The sequence below is a fragment of the Gossypium raimondii genome, chromosome 2, assembly GCF_025698545.1.
Source record: "Gossypium raimondii isolate GPD5lz chromosome 2, ASM2569854v1, whole genome shotgun sequence".
Lineage (NCBI taxonomy): Eukaryota > Viridiplantae > Streptophyta > Magnoliopsida > Malvales > Malvaceae > Gossypium > Gossypium raimondii.
Window position 1 is genome coordinate 20,827,661 of NC_068566.1, and position 13,588 is coordinate 20,841,248.

The window sequence follows — 13,588 nt, forward strand, 5'->3', positions numbered from 1 at the left end:
TAAAATATATTTAATAATAATTATGTTTAAATATGATTAAAATATTTATTACTGATAATAATAATCTTATTAAAATTTAAATAACATTAACAATAATCATTTACCAACACAATTTTTGCTAATTATAAGAATTTTATTAAATTATATATTTTAATTAAAATATATTTAATAATAATTATGTTTAAATATGATTAAAATATTTATTACTGATAATAATAATCTTATTAAAATTTAAATAACATTAACAATAATCATTTACCAAAACAATTTTCGCTAATTATAAGAATTTTATTAAATTATATATTTTAATTAAAATATATTTAATTATAATTATGTTTAAATATGATTAAAATATTTATTCTTGATAATAATAATCTTATTAAAATTTAAATAACAATAACAATAATCATTTACCAAAACAATTTTATGCTAAGGGTATTCTAGTCATTTTAGTTTTTTCCATTATGCTATTACACCTCTATTCCATTCAACCAAACACAAGATTACTATTACGCCTCTATTCCATTACATTCAACCAAACAGTGGATTAGCTATTACACCTCTAATCCAATACAGCGAACCAAACGCACCCTAGGTGTTAAAGCACTCCAAAAAAAAATAAAGGGCCAAAGTGACCAAACAGCCAAACATTAAAAGCTGTTTTTGGCATTACGTGAATGTAATTTATAATTCCTTGCAAAACAAGGCTGGAGGTTAGTTACATTTCCAAATTCTTTGCTTGCTCGTACGTTAAAACCTAAATACTATCCAACGACGGACTTCTTAAAAGCAAGGTTGGGGAATCTACCTTCTTTTACTTAGAAGAGTATATGGGCGACAAAAGGATTTCTCTAAGGACTGTGTTGGCGAGTGGAAACTGGAAAAATATTCCAGCAAAAGGAGTTGCATGGGTGCCAAGATTTGAGGATTACAGATTGCAAAATAATGAGAATATTTTTGATAATATGGAGATGCTTCATGAATTTTATCCCAACACTCAGGGATCTACAGTACAGAAGATTAACTACAAATGCCATCTTTCATGTTTGTGCTAAAACGGTGGAATCTAGAGAACATATCTTTCAAGATTGTTCTGTGTCAAAACAATTTTGGCAACATTTAAACTGTAAGTGGCCAAACTCCATCGGAAACATGGATTTTTTGAGTTGGATTACCTGGTTGTTTGAAAATAATTCCTTGAATCAGTGTCGTATTTTTGTTTGCGGATTGTGGACGATATGGACAACAAGAAACAGATGGGTGCATAAGAGGAAAAAATAACAGCGTTAGAAACAGCAGATTTTGTAAGAAACTATTTGAGTGAATTGGATGGGCTGAAGATATTCTTACTTGTCAAACCGAGGGAGGTAGAGAGGTGGAAACCACCGGAGATTCCCTTTGTGAAAATCAACTTTGATGTCGCATACAATAAGGAGGAACATAGGTCTTGCTCTGGGATCGTTGTACGGGATTCAAAGGGGAAGATTTTGGGGTCTAGGGTTATTAAAATGTGTGTGCTCCTTCGATTTTTGTTGCAGAGGCTATTGCATGTGTTCAAAGGCTTCAAATGGGGATGGATTTGGGGGTTATGGCTATAGAGGTAGAGGGGGATGCTCTATCAGTAATAAAAAAAATAAAAAAAATAAAACTACAAATGAAAGGGGAAGATAAATTGGAGATCGGTGCTATCATTAAAGACTGTTTACAGTTAAGTCGGGATTTCTAGATATGCAAGTTTCTATATGGCAAAAGAATGAAGAATGAAGAATGAAGAATAAAGTGGCAAATCTGTTAGCAAAAGGTTTAAGAAATGGAGAACATAGTAACGAAAATGGAAGCGTACCTGATTACGCCGTGGAGCTGGTGGAAAGAGATCGTCCAAGGAATGGGCTATCTTGTTAATGGGAGTCGTTCTACTTCTGTTTTTGCTGAAGTTGTAGGTTTTCGGGAAAATGAAGAGGAAAGGGGTTCCCGGAAAATGAAGAGTTTGTAGGTTTTGAAAGTTGTGATGATTAATGGGATTTAACTTATGTTGTCTCAGGTAATGATTTTACTGGGTCTGGGTCGTATCTTATATATTGGCCTTTCTATGTATTTTGGATTATTTTGTTTTGGGCTTTGTTTTCCCATAAATCCAACTATTTTCATTCAAAAAAAAAGACTTAAAAGTTAGAAATTTGAATTATTGGAATAATAAATTTTAAATTAATTCAAATTCTTGTGCTTAAAAATCATTAATATTACCAATATACCTTAGTTTAATAGGAAAATACATAAAAACTTTAAAATTTCAAATTCAAATCTTATCATGTAATAAATTCTTTTTAATTTTTTATTTGTTAATTTTATTTTCAAATATATTTTGATTATTAATCAGTTAGTTCATTTTAATAATTGATTATAACCGTCCACGTTTGGATAGACCATTATAATTGCATTTGTAGCTTATTAAAACAATAAAAAAAATCCCATCTCTACCATCCCTAGATACAAAACCATGTCAAATTTAGAAAGAAAGTAATGGTCATTTACATACATATATAGTAAGATAAAACTAAAAAGTGGTTTACAAAGTATTTATATCTATGATTCTGTATTGAGAATTATGTATTTGACGTGGAATTAAGAAGGGAAAATAGGTTATTATGAAATGGATCAGAGAGGTGCTCAACTAGGTTCTGTACCGGACCTTTACCTGTCAAAGCTGCTTGGAAATAAAAGCCTAACCAAGCAACCATGGCTAGCCTCCCATTTTTAATCTCCTTCACCTTCAGCTCCTCAAAAGCTGCTGGGTCTTTTGACAGCTTCAATGGGTCAAATAACACTCCTCCCGGGTAATTAAGATCACCAGGCAAATAAATCCCCAGAGGCTCCAATGCCTCTATCCCGCAATATCTTGCATACTCTGGTCCAACCTATATTGCAATCAAATAGTAACTAATAAAACCTCCAATTATTGAAACATTAAATCTTTGCTTGGTAGAGCAGAAAAAAAATTAGAATGATAAAAAATTGAAGGGTAGAAAAATAAAAAGATGAAAAATATAATTTTTCTTTCCATAGATGTGCTTGGTAGGAAAGATGAAAAAATAGAAAGAACAAAGTAATTTTCTTTCCGTCCTTTGCTTAGTAGACTTGAAAATGAAATGGAAAAAATAAAACATTTAAAAATACATAAGTTTAAACTAATATTCACATCTCTCTCTTATTTTCTCTCCTCTCATCATTCCAATATGAAAGAATTGGTTTTATACATTAGAATGAAAATAATCATCTCTCCTATTTCCTTTTTCTCACCTTTCTTTCCAACTAAACATACTCAAAATTTGTTTTCTTTCCACATTTCCACCCAACCAAGCACACCTTAAGTGTAAATGAAAATAAAAATAAAATTGCACAATCCTTAACAGTCTCTATTTTCCCAACTATTGCATAAATGATATTTATGAGGCCAGGGATCAGAACAATGAGATTGCTGAAAAGAAATTACCATCAAGAGGGCCTGGCAGATAGCAATGATAATCACTCCTTGCCCTCCAGCTAAGTGTAGACCCGGGATGCCAAGGTAGTCCAGTGTTTCTCCCTCACAAAAACCAACAAGCACATTTAACGGATATGTTGATATGTTGTTTTTTTCTAAGTAACCAAATTTGAAACTTCAACTTAGATTTCTCACGTTTGGATTCTAGGATAGGTTGGAGTGATCTTTTTGAGAAGAAAGATGACTATTTCCTACAGTCTAAGTTGCAGAGTGAATCTCTACACATACCAAAAAAATATGTAGCAATGAAAATTTCATATATTCTAAAACGGTAATCGGTATATGAAACATATTAGAATATAGGAAAAGCCTTGCAACATATATCTTCTTAAAGTAGCAGATTATGCATTAACTAGAAACCTCCTTTAGCACTAAAAATTTGACAATAAAGTCGCAACCAAGGGAACTACCTAAGATTAAATAAGATTTAGACATTCCAGATTATCTGTGAAAGATAGTTAATGAACTGGTACAGATTAACAACCTGAAGTTTCGAATAGCCCACCCGCCACCAAACAGGCTCAGCAAAGTGAGAGATTCCAAGCAGATCTAAAATTTCGGGAACCACAACACCAAGGGCAGCAAGCATAGCCCAACGAGCATGAAGAATTTCGAAACTGCATAATAGAGATTGCATTTGATCATTTAATAATTAAAACTATCTACTTCAATTCAAACCATCATCGTATACTAAATTTCAAGATAATAGATTGTCTCAACTGACGAATCCTATCACCATGGAACTGGTGTTTAACATTGTGAACTATTTTGACCTCCTTCACCCCCTCCCCAAAAAATAATAATAGTAATAATAACAATAATAATACAAGCATCTGAATGAAGTTTGGAAGAGGTACCCTATATTCGGTTAAAATATACCCCAAATCCCTATAATCTTCATACATTTGGAATTTACCCCCTCTACTTTTATTTCAAAGAATTTAGTTTCTCTACTTTTAGATTTCAAAATTCAAGTCCAAATTGTTAACACTATTACAATTCTTCTGTTACATTCACTAGTTTGACACTTTGAAATAAAAAAATACTCACTTGGAAGCCATGTAACAAAAATAAACATTGTAATGAACCTGAGTGTAACAAAAGAATAATAATGTTAACAATCAAATTCCTTGAAATAAAAATAGAGGGGCTAAATTTCAAATTTACAATGAGTACAAGGACTTGAAGCATATTTTAACCCCTATAATCCTATTAGGAATTAAAGTCATAACTCGTGTTTTCACATTTACATCATACTGAACACAATCATTTTCACTGTAAACATCTTAAAAAGCCATGACTTCAGAGGAAATTGAATTGAAAGAAATGTTGACGTACTTAAAGTACTTCTGGAAATCCACAGGATCCTTGCCCAGACCTGCAATATCAAAACCATAATCCCCAGGCAGTTCTCCAGTTAGATATTCAGGATAGTCATATGGGATGGGACCAAGCCAGCGAGGGCGGTCTTCTCCATACCAGAAGCTGAAAAAGTCAGAGGTACATGCTATAAGAAACATATTTACTTAATATGAATACAATTTTAATTTATAAATGTAACTAAGGAGATTAAATCTGAGCCGGCTTCTAAATGAATAATGAAGCAAACAAAGCACACTAATTAATATCATTAAAGACACAAAAGCATTCCACTAAAGATTATCATTGGCATTCAACTAGACCAAAAAAAAACACAAATAGTGTTATGATTCTAATTAAATAATAAACCTAATTAATATGATTAAACATTATCAAGATAGTAGAGATTAGAGAACTTTAAAGGCTTAACCCTAGTAAGACTATCATTCTTAAAACCAATTTTCGCCATCTTTGAATTATGCAAGCAACACTATAATAATATCAAGTTTCCAAGATTCAACCATCAATAATCTCCATAACCTTGCACAAGAACTACAAAGATCAAAAGAACTATGCTAAATCTCCAACTTTACAAGATGCGGCATATACTACTATATAAATTTTGAATGCCTGGAAATGATGAGAGAAAGAGAAAGAATGCTAAAGTTATTGAACTAAGAAAAGTAAAATGCTTGTATCATTTAGCTGAATTAACAGAACCCATTTACAGGCAATGGTTTCAAGCATTCTACACAATAATATGACTATGGTGATTGATTTGCATGCCACCGCTTGACATTTATTCGCTTATGTGTCAGAGAATGCCACAGTTTGAAATGAATAACCTATGTATTTGTGCATGGTTCATTTGAATTATTTACAACAATCCCCACGTTCAAATTAATGAACTAGTGAACTAAAGTGATATGCATAATGGTATGCATCCTGTGTACTTGAACTTAAACTTGAACTATCACCTAGTGATAGTGTTTACAAGAGCCTTATGAAATAAATCTTTAGAACCCTTCTTTTGTTAGAGAAAATAAGATAAAGATTGCATGCATATCATTCCATAATAAGGACGTACTCTACCTACGTGGCACATATAGGCCTCTCATCGATTTTGTAATTGAAGAAAGCTCTAGAGAATGTGCCACACATCTACACTCATATAAGTGCTTTCTAAGATTGATGTTTTTAAATTAAAAAATAATTTTGAAAAGTATCAATTTCATTTTTTTTTTATACAAAAGAGTATTTTTATTATTGTGTTCTTTCATACCATTTAATTATCCTTTTAGAAATTCAAATTTCATAGTTGTTGTACCCCTATTGCAAGTCCTTGCTTGTTAGGCGTCAAGTGGTTGCATGCATAGCAACCAGCATAAGACACTCAATAGATAGGTGTCATACGGGTTGCATAGTAAGCTTTGAGACCATTCCCTATAAATAGGCATTGCCAATCCGGCTAAACATATCCAAGCTATCTATATTTTCTAATTCAATTAGCTTTAATCTTTAAAACTCCGATATTCAAAATTAACAGATTTATATACCATATCAACTAAAATAAAGTGTTTAATATCCAGAAGGTTGCCTTTAATTTTAGATAAGCTTAGTGCAGTAGAAATTTTATAGTTTTGCCTAAAAAAACCATATATATAATATTTAATTATTATAGGCACCTTAACGATTCAAGTATATTTCTTATTTGGTTTCAAACTCGCAACGCAACCTTTATATAAGCGAAGGATTAGTTTTAAGCCAGAAGCAGAATATTACCTCTCATTTCTTGCCTTCTGAGCTAAAGCCTGGAACTTGGAAGAATTTGCAAGAGCTTCCTTCTTCCTCTTTAACAATTGCCTCTGCAGGGCCTCGCCTAGAGGGCTATTAGCGATGGCTTTGACCGCCGTGAAAGGAACTGCTGAAAACAGCAGCACTCCCACCAGCTGAAAACAAACATAATACAATGTTATTTGTTTCAATAAAATTAAAAGTCGAAACAGATAGAATTTGCACCCTAATGAAGAAAGAACAGCGAGAGACCTCTTGCCATGAAGCTCTGCAACTAGTAAAAGAAGAAGACTTTGCGGTCGTGAGTTTAGTAAGGGGTCTGAAAGAGAAAATGGATGAGAGGGAGCGTGGGTCTCCAGCTCCGCCATTGATGAAAGACGAAGATGTGGAAGAGAGCCCAAGCGTTGTTCCAATTTGAGCCATTCGATTTTAAGGCCTTTTTGCTTCCCTCTAAAACTGATAAAATCTATACCTGTTTATGGACGGCTACCCGTAGGCCTAACCCGATCCAATACTGGTTTGTCTGAGATGTTCGAATTAGGCCCAGCCGGACCACCGGTTTATGAGAATATTTCATTAATAAATAGTTAGGGATAAATATCAAAATCATACTTCAACTTTAATCTAATTAGTAATGTAATATATGAATTTTGATTTTGTATGATATTATATATCAAATTTTTAATTTAATTCAATTTTCACAAATCACCAATAACATTATAAATTTAACATAATTTTAAGTTAATATATATAGTTGGAGGTGGAAAAGAGGTATTTATCATAGCTATTTTGCAAGCAATTCTAACATACACAATGTTTTGCTTTCTATTGCCAAAGTCCTTTTATATGGAAATGGAGAATATAATAGGGGCTTTCTGGTGGAAAAATAATCACGGGAAGAAAGGCATACGTTGGTGTGATTGGAGGTCTTTGTGTGCACTTAAGGAAGGAGGAGGTATGGGTTTTCGAAATCTGTCACATTTTAATGTTGCATTATTGGCCAAACAGGGTCGCGTTTGTTACGTAATCCTAATTCGTTACTAGTGTGAACTTTGAAAGCCAAATATTTTAAAGAAACAGATTTCTTAAATTACAGCTTAGGAAATCTACCTTCTTTCACCTAGCAGAGCTTATGGGTTGCAAAAGGGCTTCTTAAGGGTTTGGGTTGGAGCATAGGGGATGGCAAGCAAGTGACTATCTAGGGTGATGCTTGGGTCCCTGGCAATGAAAATTTCAAATTTCAGAACATGGTTTCTATTTTGAGCCTAAATAAAGTTGCAGACTTGATTGATGTCAACACAAGAAAATGGAAAGTTGAGATGATTCAAAATACATTTCCGGAGGAGGAAGCTGCGAGAATTTTATGCATTCCTCTGTCTATGAATCCGCATGAAGATCATATCATCTGGCGTGGGGAGCCAACGGGGGAGTATTCTGTACGTAGTGGGCATAGATTTCTCTTACAAGATGAATAAACCCAATATTTTACAAAAAAAATTGTGGAACCTAGATCTACCTCTTAAGATTAAAATTACAAACTGGACAATCTTCTGTAACTATCTGCCTACTTTTAGCAACCTACACTATAGACGAATGCTAGGATCCGCTACTTGCCGAAGATGCCAAAATGGAGTAGAGAATAGGATTTGTTTGGGGAATTCCCTACATCAAAGGAGACATGGGAGAAACTAAATGTTACTTGGCCTATAACAGATGCTAATATTGAGTACAAAAATTGGATTAAAAACATATTTGACTGAAATTCCTTGTTTTAGTGCAGATTGATAGCATGTGCAATGTGGGCGATATGGACGGTGAGAAACAAGTTTATTCATGAGGGTCAGCAAAAAACAGGTTCTCAATTAGTGGATCTCGTGTTCAGTTACCTTAAGGAACTTGACGGGTTGAATAATCACTTACCAGGGAATGGGCTACTCATGGGCAGACAGACAGCTCCGACTGGTTCAACGGTTAAAATCAATTTCGACACTGCATTTAATAGGCAAAGGAAAGAGTCTTGCTCTAAGTTAGTGGTTCGAAACGAAAAGGCAGAGATTATTTGTTCAAGAACAGTCATGCATGAGAATATACCGTCTATTTTTGCGATAGAAGCGATGGTGTGTCTCCAGGCGATCCATCTAGGTTTAAATTTGGGACTGGGGATGGTTGAAATAGAAGGAGATGCACATACGATGATTCGTAAACTGCAAGCTAAGGAAGTTTTTATCAACGATTCAAAGCAACTATGTTCAAGTTTCGGGTCTTGTGTTTTTTGATTTACCTATAGAGAATCAAACAAGGCTGGTCATATTCTAGCTACAGAGGGACTGAAAAGCAGAGTAACAACTTATCTGATGAATGATAGTTCCTTCTTTCGCGGCGAAAAAGGTGGATGTAGATAGGCGATGGACAGAATCCATGAATGCTTGAAGGTGCTGAAGAGCTAAAGAGAAACTGAATCGGGAATAGAAGGAAAGATGGGGAGATGGCAAACCGATGCGTAATGAAGATGTTTTTTGTTTTCTAATGAAGGAAATAATGACAAGTAATTATGATGAAGACTGACCTTGCAATTTCCCTATGACTTTTTGTTGCTTTTCAGGAGCGGGGGAATTATTTGATAACGGCTGGGTTAGAGGAAGGTTCTAAAGCAACCCTTTGGATCCAGGTTTTTTCTTCCTTTATTTTTGGGTCGTTTTATTTTTGTTTCGGATTCCCTTAAACTTTATGTTTGTCTTTTGGGCCTATTTTTTTTATCTAATGAAGGATCCATGTATTTGATCTCAAAAAAGAGTTAATATATTGTCTAAAAAATAATTATATCAATTCAATATAAAAGTCAATGTATGTATTCATTCTTTAAAAATGTATATTAGATCTAAATTAAAGTTTCATGTATATGTGTATGAAGTGCAATTCAATTTTATGTGTATGATCGCACAAACTAAAATTCATTTATCAAATTACATATTGCACCTAAGTTCATATATACATTTGATATTTATCCCTAAATAATTATTTATGTATCTTTTAATAAGAGAGAATAAAGCAAGATAGTTTCATTTCATGACAAGTATGATAAAAATTTCAAATTATATACATTTTTCATAATAAAAATTAAATTAAATTAAATTAAATAGATAACTCAAACTTTTAAAATTATCACTCTAATTAATTATTTATCTATTTATTAAAATTTCTTTTATCTAATTAACATAAGATAAAATTTATATTTATTCATTTAAAATTAAAAATTTCAAAACACACACAACATCAATATTTGCAATTTTACATTTGAAAATATCTACTTACTAACCTTTAATTTACAGATGACAAATTTTATAGATGGTTTAAGTAAAATCAAACAATATTTTATAAATTAGTCGTCAGAACTGCTTTTTTGAAAACAAAATTTAAGTTGTCGACTTTAAAAATAAAACTGGAGTCGCCATCGATCCTTTATTAAGGTGTGACCAACCACCTCAAAAATCATTTTGGTCTCATGAATTTTGAAAACAGGTTCGGAGTCGAAGACATGACGAGGAAGGGTTAGCACCTCGTAACGCCCAAAAATCGGTACCAAATTGACTATTTAATGTCTTTGTGTCGAAAGTTAAAAAAGATTTTAAAATAAGCTTGAATGGTGAAATTGGCAAAAGGATAATCAATTGTTCAAGTCATGTAAAGAAATCGAGTCCCAATACGTTAGGGTACAATTCCTCATAATCCCCAAACTTGAATATCACTTTTATTTTATACGAAAATCTTCACTTTGAGAAAGTAACATGCCACACCCAATACGTTAGGACACAACAAGTTAAGTTCCCAAAAATGATTTTTGTACTCATGCACTTTGAATAAAGAATATCCTCGGTTATTTAAGATTAACAAAGAAAATCAGAACCCAATACGTTAGGGCTCAATTTCCCTCGAAAATCCCAAACTTCGAATATTGCTTTTATTCAAAAAAAAACATTTGAATCAAGAAAATAACTTTGATGTATGGTTAAAGCCAAAATATATTTTCAAAAAGGGTATGTTAAGGTTAATGTACAATGTGAAACAAAACTTTAATGTAAAACATATATGAATATGTATTTACAATATATATACAAGTACAATATACAAGCAAATTCAAAATATGAGTGGGCGATACTTAACACATAAATATAAGTGTACATATAAAAGGCAAGTGAAGAAATATATACAACAAACTTATAATAATTTCTAAAAATATGCATGTATATATGTAATGAAAATTGTAAAAATAAAATAAAAAACATGTAGATGTGTATATATTTACAAAATAGAAAAATAAAATATATAAGTATATATACATAGGCAAATCACGAAAATTGCATAAGTATATATTCAAATACATATATATATGTACAATATGTATATAAAATAATGGGATACATGAAATAACAAAAAAAATATTTATAATAATTAAAAATGAAAAGTGTATGTATATTATAGAAAATGTATAAATGTATGTTTTGAATTGTAACATATGAGAAATATATATATTACAAAAATGTATATCTATATAAAATATAAATGTATATAAAACTTATGTAAGTAGAATAAAATATATATATAGGTATGTAAAGTGCATGCGTATTTTAAAATGCGTATGTAGATTCATATATATATACATTTGTAAAATAGAGGAAAAAATATTTATAATAAAATATAGAATTATACATTTACAAAAAGTGGAAAACGTTTTTGAAATTAAAATAACATTTACAAAAGTAAAACGTTTTTGAAATTAGAATATATATATATATTATATAAAATGCGTATGTTCATGAAAAATAATAAGTATAGTATTAATAATAATAATAAATAATGATGGTATAATATAATAATTACAAAAAAAAAGTTGAATAGTTCAAAAAAATAGACTAAATTGAACTTAAAGACAAAAGAATGGGGTAAATTCGAGAATAAACAAAAAGGGACCAACTTGAATGCGCGAACGACCATGGGGACCTAAAGGGAAATTAATCCCACCCTCCAAAGCGCAAGCAACAAAGGGCCAATTTGAAACAGAAAAATAAAGTGCGTGGCTAAATTTAAAAACAACAATTGGGCTTGATTGAAACGTATCGCAAAAAGAAGGGACCGAAAGCGCAAATTTCCCACTTAAAGCCGAGCAGCGGATCCTCCCTTGGTCGGGTCACTGCATGGTCCGCCATCAAACGCGCCGCTTTCACTTTTGTTATTTAAAACAAAATTTTCTTTCAAAATTAATTACAACCAAGAGAGAGAAAAAACAAAGCCCTCCCCTGCTTTTGCTCGCTAGGTTTGGATTCCTAGCGTCCTTGCGCCGCCATTTCCCACGCGCCACGGCCCAATCGTTGGCGGTGGCAATGGCTCGTCGGCTCCGGCGAAAGAGGTAAGATCTTCCCCTCTTCTTTCTTTTCTTTGTTATTTTAAATAAAATAAAATGAAAAGAAAAGAAAAAAATATGGAAATAAAAACAATAGACACTGCAAAGTAAAACGAAAAAAACCTTTAAAAAACAAGTTCGATCTCCGCTCTTTCCCTCTATTTCGTATCTTTTAAACTCAAAAACCCCCTTTTGTACATGAAAATAGGGCTTTTATAGCCCGAAATAATAAAAATAAATCCTATTTCGTTTGCTATTATCCCTTTTTCTTCTTTGTTTTGTTTCATTTGTTGTGCAAGGTCTTGGCAAGAAGCCATGGCGGCGTGGAGGAGTGGCGACGTGGAGGAGATTGGCTCCAAAGTTTGGGGCTATTTGGAGAGGGAAGTCATCCTGCTTAGGGTTTGGGTTGGTTTATTTTTTGCTGGGCTAGGAATTGTTTTGGGCTTGTTTATTTGGTTTTAGTGGCCCAGGCAATTTGGGCTTTATACATTAGTTATTGCTTTTCTTTTTTTAAGAAAAAAGAAAACGACAATATCATTGATTATAGAAAGCATAACAGAACAAATCACCGAGTAATGGACAGTAAACTAATCAGACCATCAGATCCTCCCCATGCACCCATCATAAGATCCATTACTTGCTAGCGTCAAATCATAGGCAAAGTACGAGCTAAAAAAATGTGGGACTAAATCCCAAATATGTAGATGAGAATGAAATAAAGATACCACTAAGGGTGGGTTTGGATGGGCGGGTGGGATACGGTACGATTCGATGCGTTTAGCTTACTTTTTGTCTTACGCTATAGTATCTAATTTCACTGCCACCGTTGTTTTTACACTAACCGCAGGTAAACGCACCGCCCATCCACACTCACCATAAGCTGCCATAAGAGTACAACCAAAGGACAGTTAAGCAACAAATGATCTAAACTTTTGACAAAGCCGCTTCTAGTGTAAGAGAGATAAAAAGGCACCCCCTTACTTGATAGATTACTTTTACACGACACATAATCCTTGAGGCACCTACAAACAAAGTCTTTAATCTTTGGGGGAAGGGAACTATTCCAAATATTCAACCAAGGTTTGGAATCAAACGAGAAGTCAAGTCTAGAAAACAACTTCATTGCAAGCAAATAACTGAACTTCACAATGTAGTTGCTATTGGATTAGATGCCCTAAGTGTAGTATATGCATTTGTATACTTATATTTTTTCGAATAGATTGATTTAATAAAATTATCCATGAATTCCATTAATACCCTTTGTATATTGTCTGTAACAGCCTAATTTTCAGTGGTGTCGGAAACAGTGATTTGAGACCACTAAATCTGACTAGTGAGTCTTAAAAAATTAATAAATTAATAATTATGGGTCAAGTGTGAATTTAGAAGAATTTTTGAATTGGTGAATTTTGTGATTTAGTGAATTTTTGCGATTTAAAAAGAATTTAATAGGTAAACTGGGTCTAAAACGAGGTTTCGAGACCTCGAATTCATAA

The 13,588-nt window shown here is 32.6% G+C and overlaps 1 protein-coding gene and 1 long non-coding RNA gene across 2 annotated transcripts; both read right to left on the reverse strand.

Annotated features, from left to right (window-relative positions):
- Nucleotides 1–632: 632 nt before the first annotated feature.
- LOC105788371 (uncharacterized) lies at nucleotides 633–2,328 on the reverse strand. The gene is made up of 2 exons (XR_001131988.2): nucleotides 1,351–2,328; nucleotides 633–1,196 (listed from the first exon to the last, which is right to left on the reverse strand). It is a non-coding gene; the product is annotated as an uncharacterized LOC105788371 (long non-coding RNA).
- Nucleotides 2,329–2,488: 160 nt separating this feature from the next.
- LOC105788370 (chlorophyll a-b binding protein 7, chloroplastic) lies at nucleotides 2,489–9,268 on the reverse strand. The gene is made up of 8 exons (XM_012615253.2): nucleotides 8,786–9,268; nucleotides 8,615–8,683; nucleotides 6,947–7,217; nucleotides 6,683–6,849; nucleotides 4,880–5,026; nucleotides 4,026–4,158; nucleotides 3,491–3,583; nucleotides 2,489–2,915 (listed from the first exon to the last, which is right to left on the reverse strand). Exons 3-8 carry the CDS (start codon nucleotides 7,115–7,117, stop codon nucleotides 2,604–2,606), a joined length of 1,023 nt encoding a protein of 340 aa, XP_012470707.1. The 5' UTR covers nucleotides 7,118–7,217; nucleotides 8,615–8,683; nucleotides 8,786–9,268; the 3' UTR covers nucleotides 2,489–2,603.
- Between the last annotated feature and the right edge of the window lie 4,320 nt (nucleotides 9,269–13,588).

Excerpts from the sequence above, each read along its gene's own strand:
- LOC105788370 (XM_012615253.2), bottom strand. The coding sequence starts at position 7,117 with ATGGCTCAAATTGGAACAACGCTTGGGCTCTCTTCCACATCTTCGTCT. Across the intron at positions 6,850-6,946 it reads GCAGAGCTTCATGGCAAGAG|CTGGTGGGAGTGCTGCTGTT; the intron begins GTCTCTCGCTGT and ends GTTTGTTTTCAG. Across the intron at positions 2,916-3,490 it reads TCTGCCAGGCCCTCTTGATG|GTTGGACCAGAGTATGCAAG; the intron begins GTAATTTCTTTT and ends ATTGCAATATAG.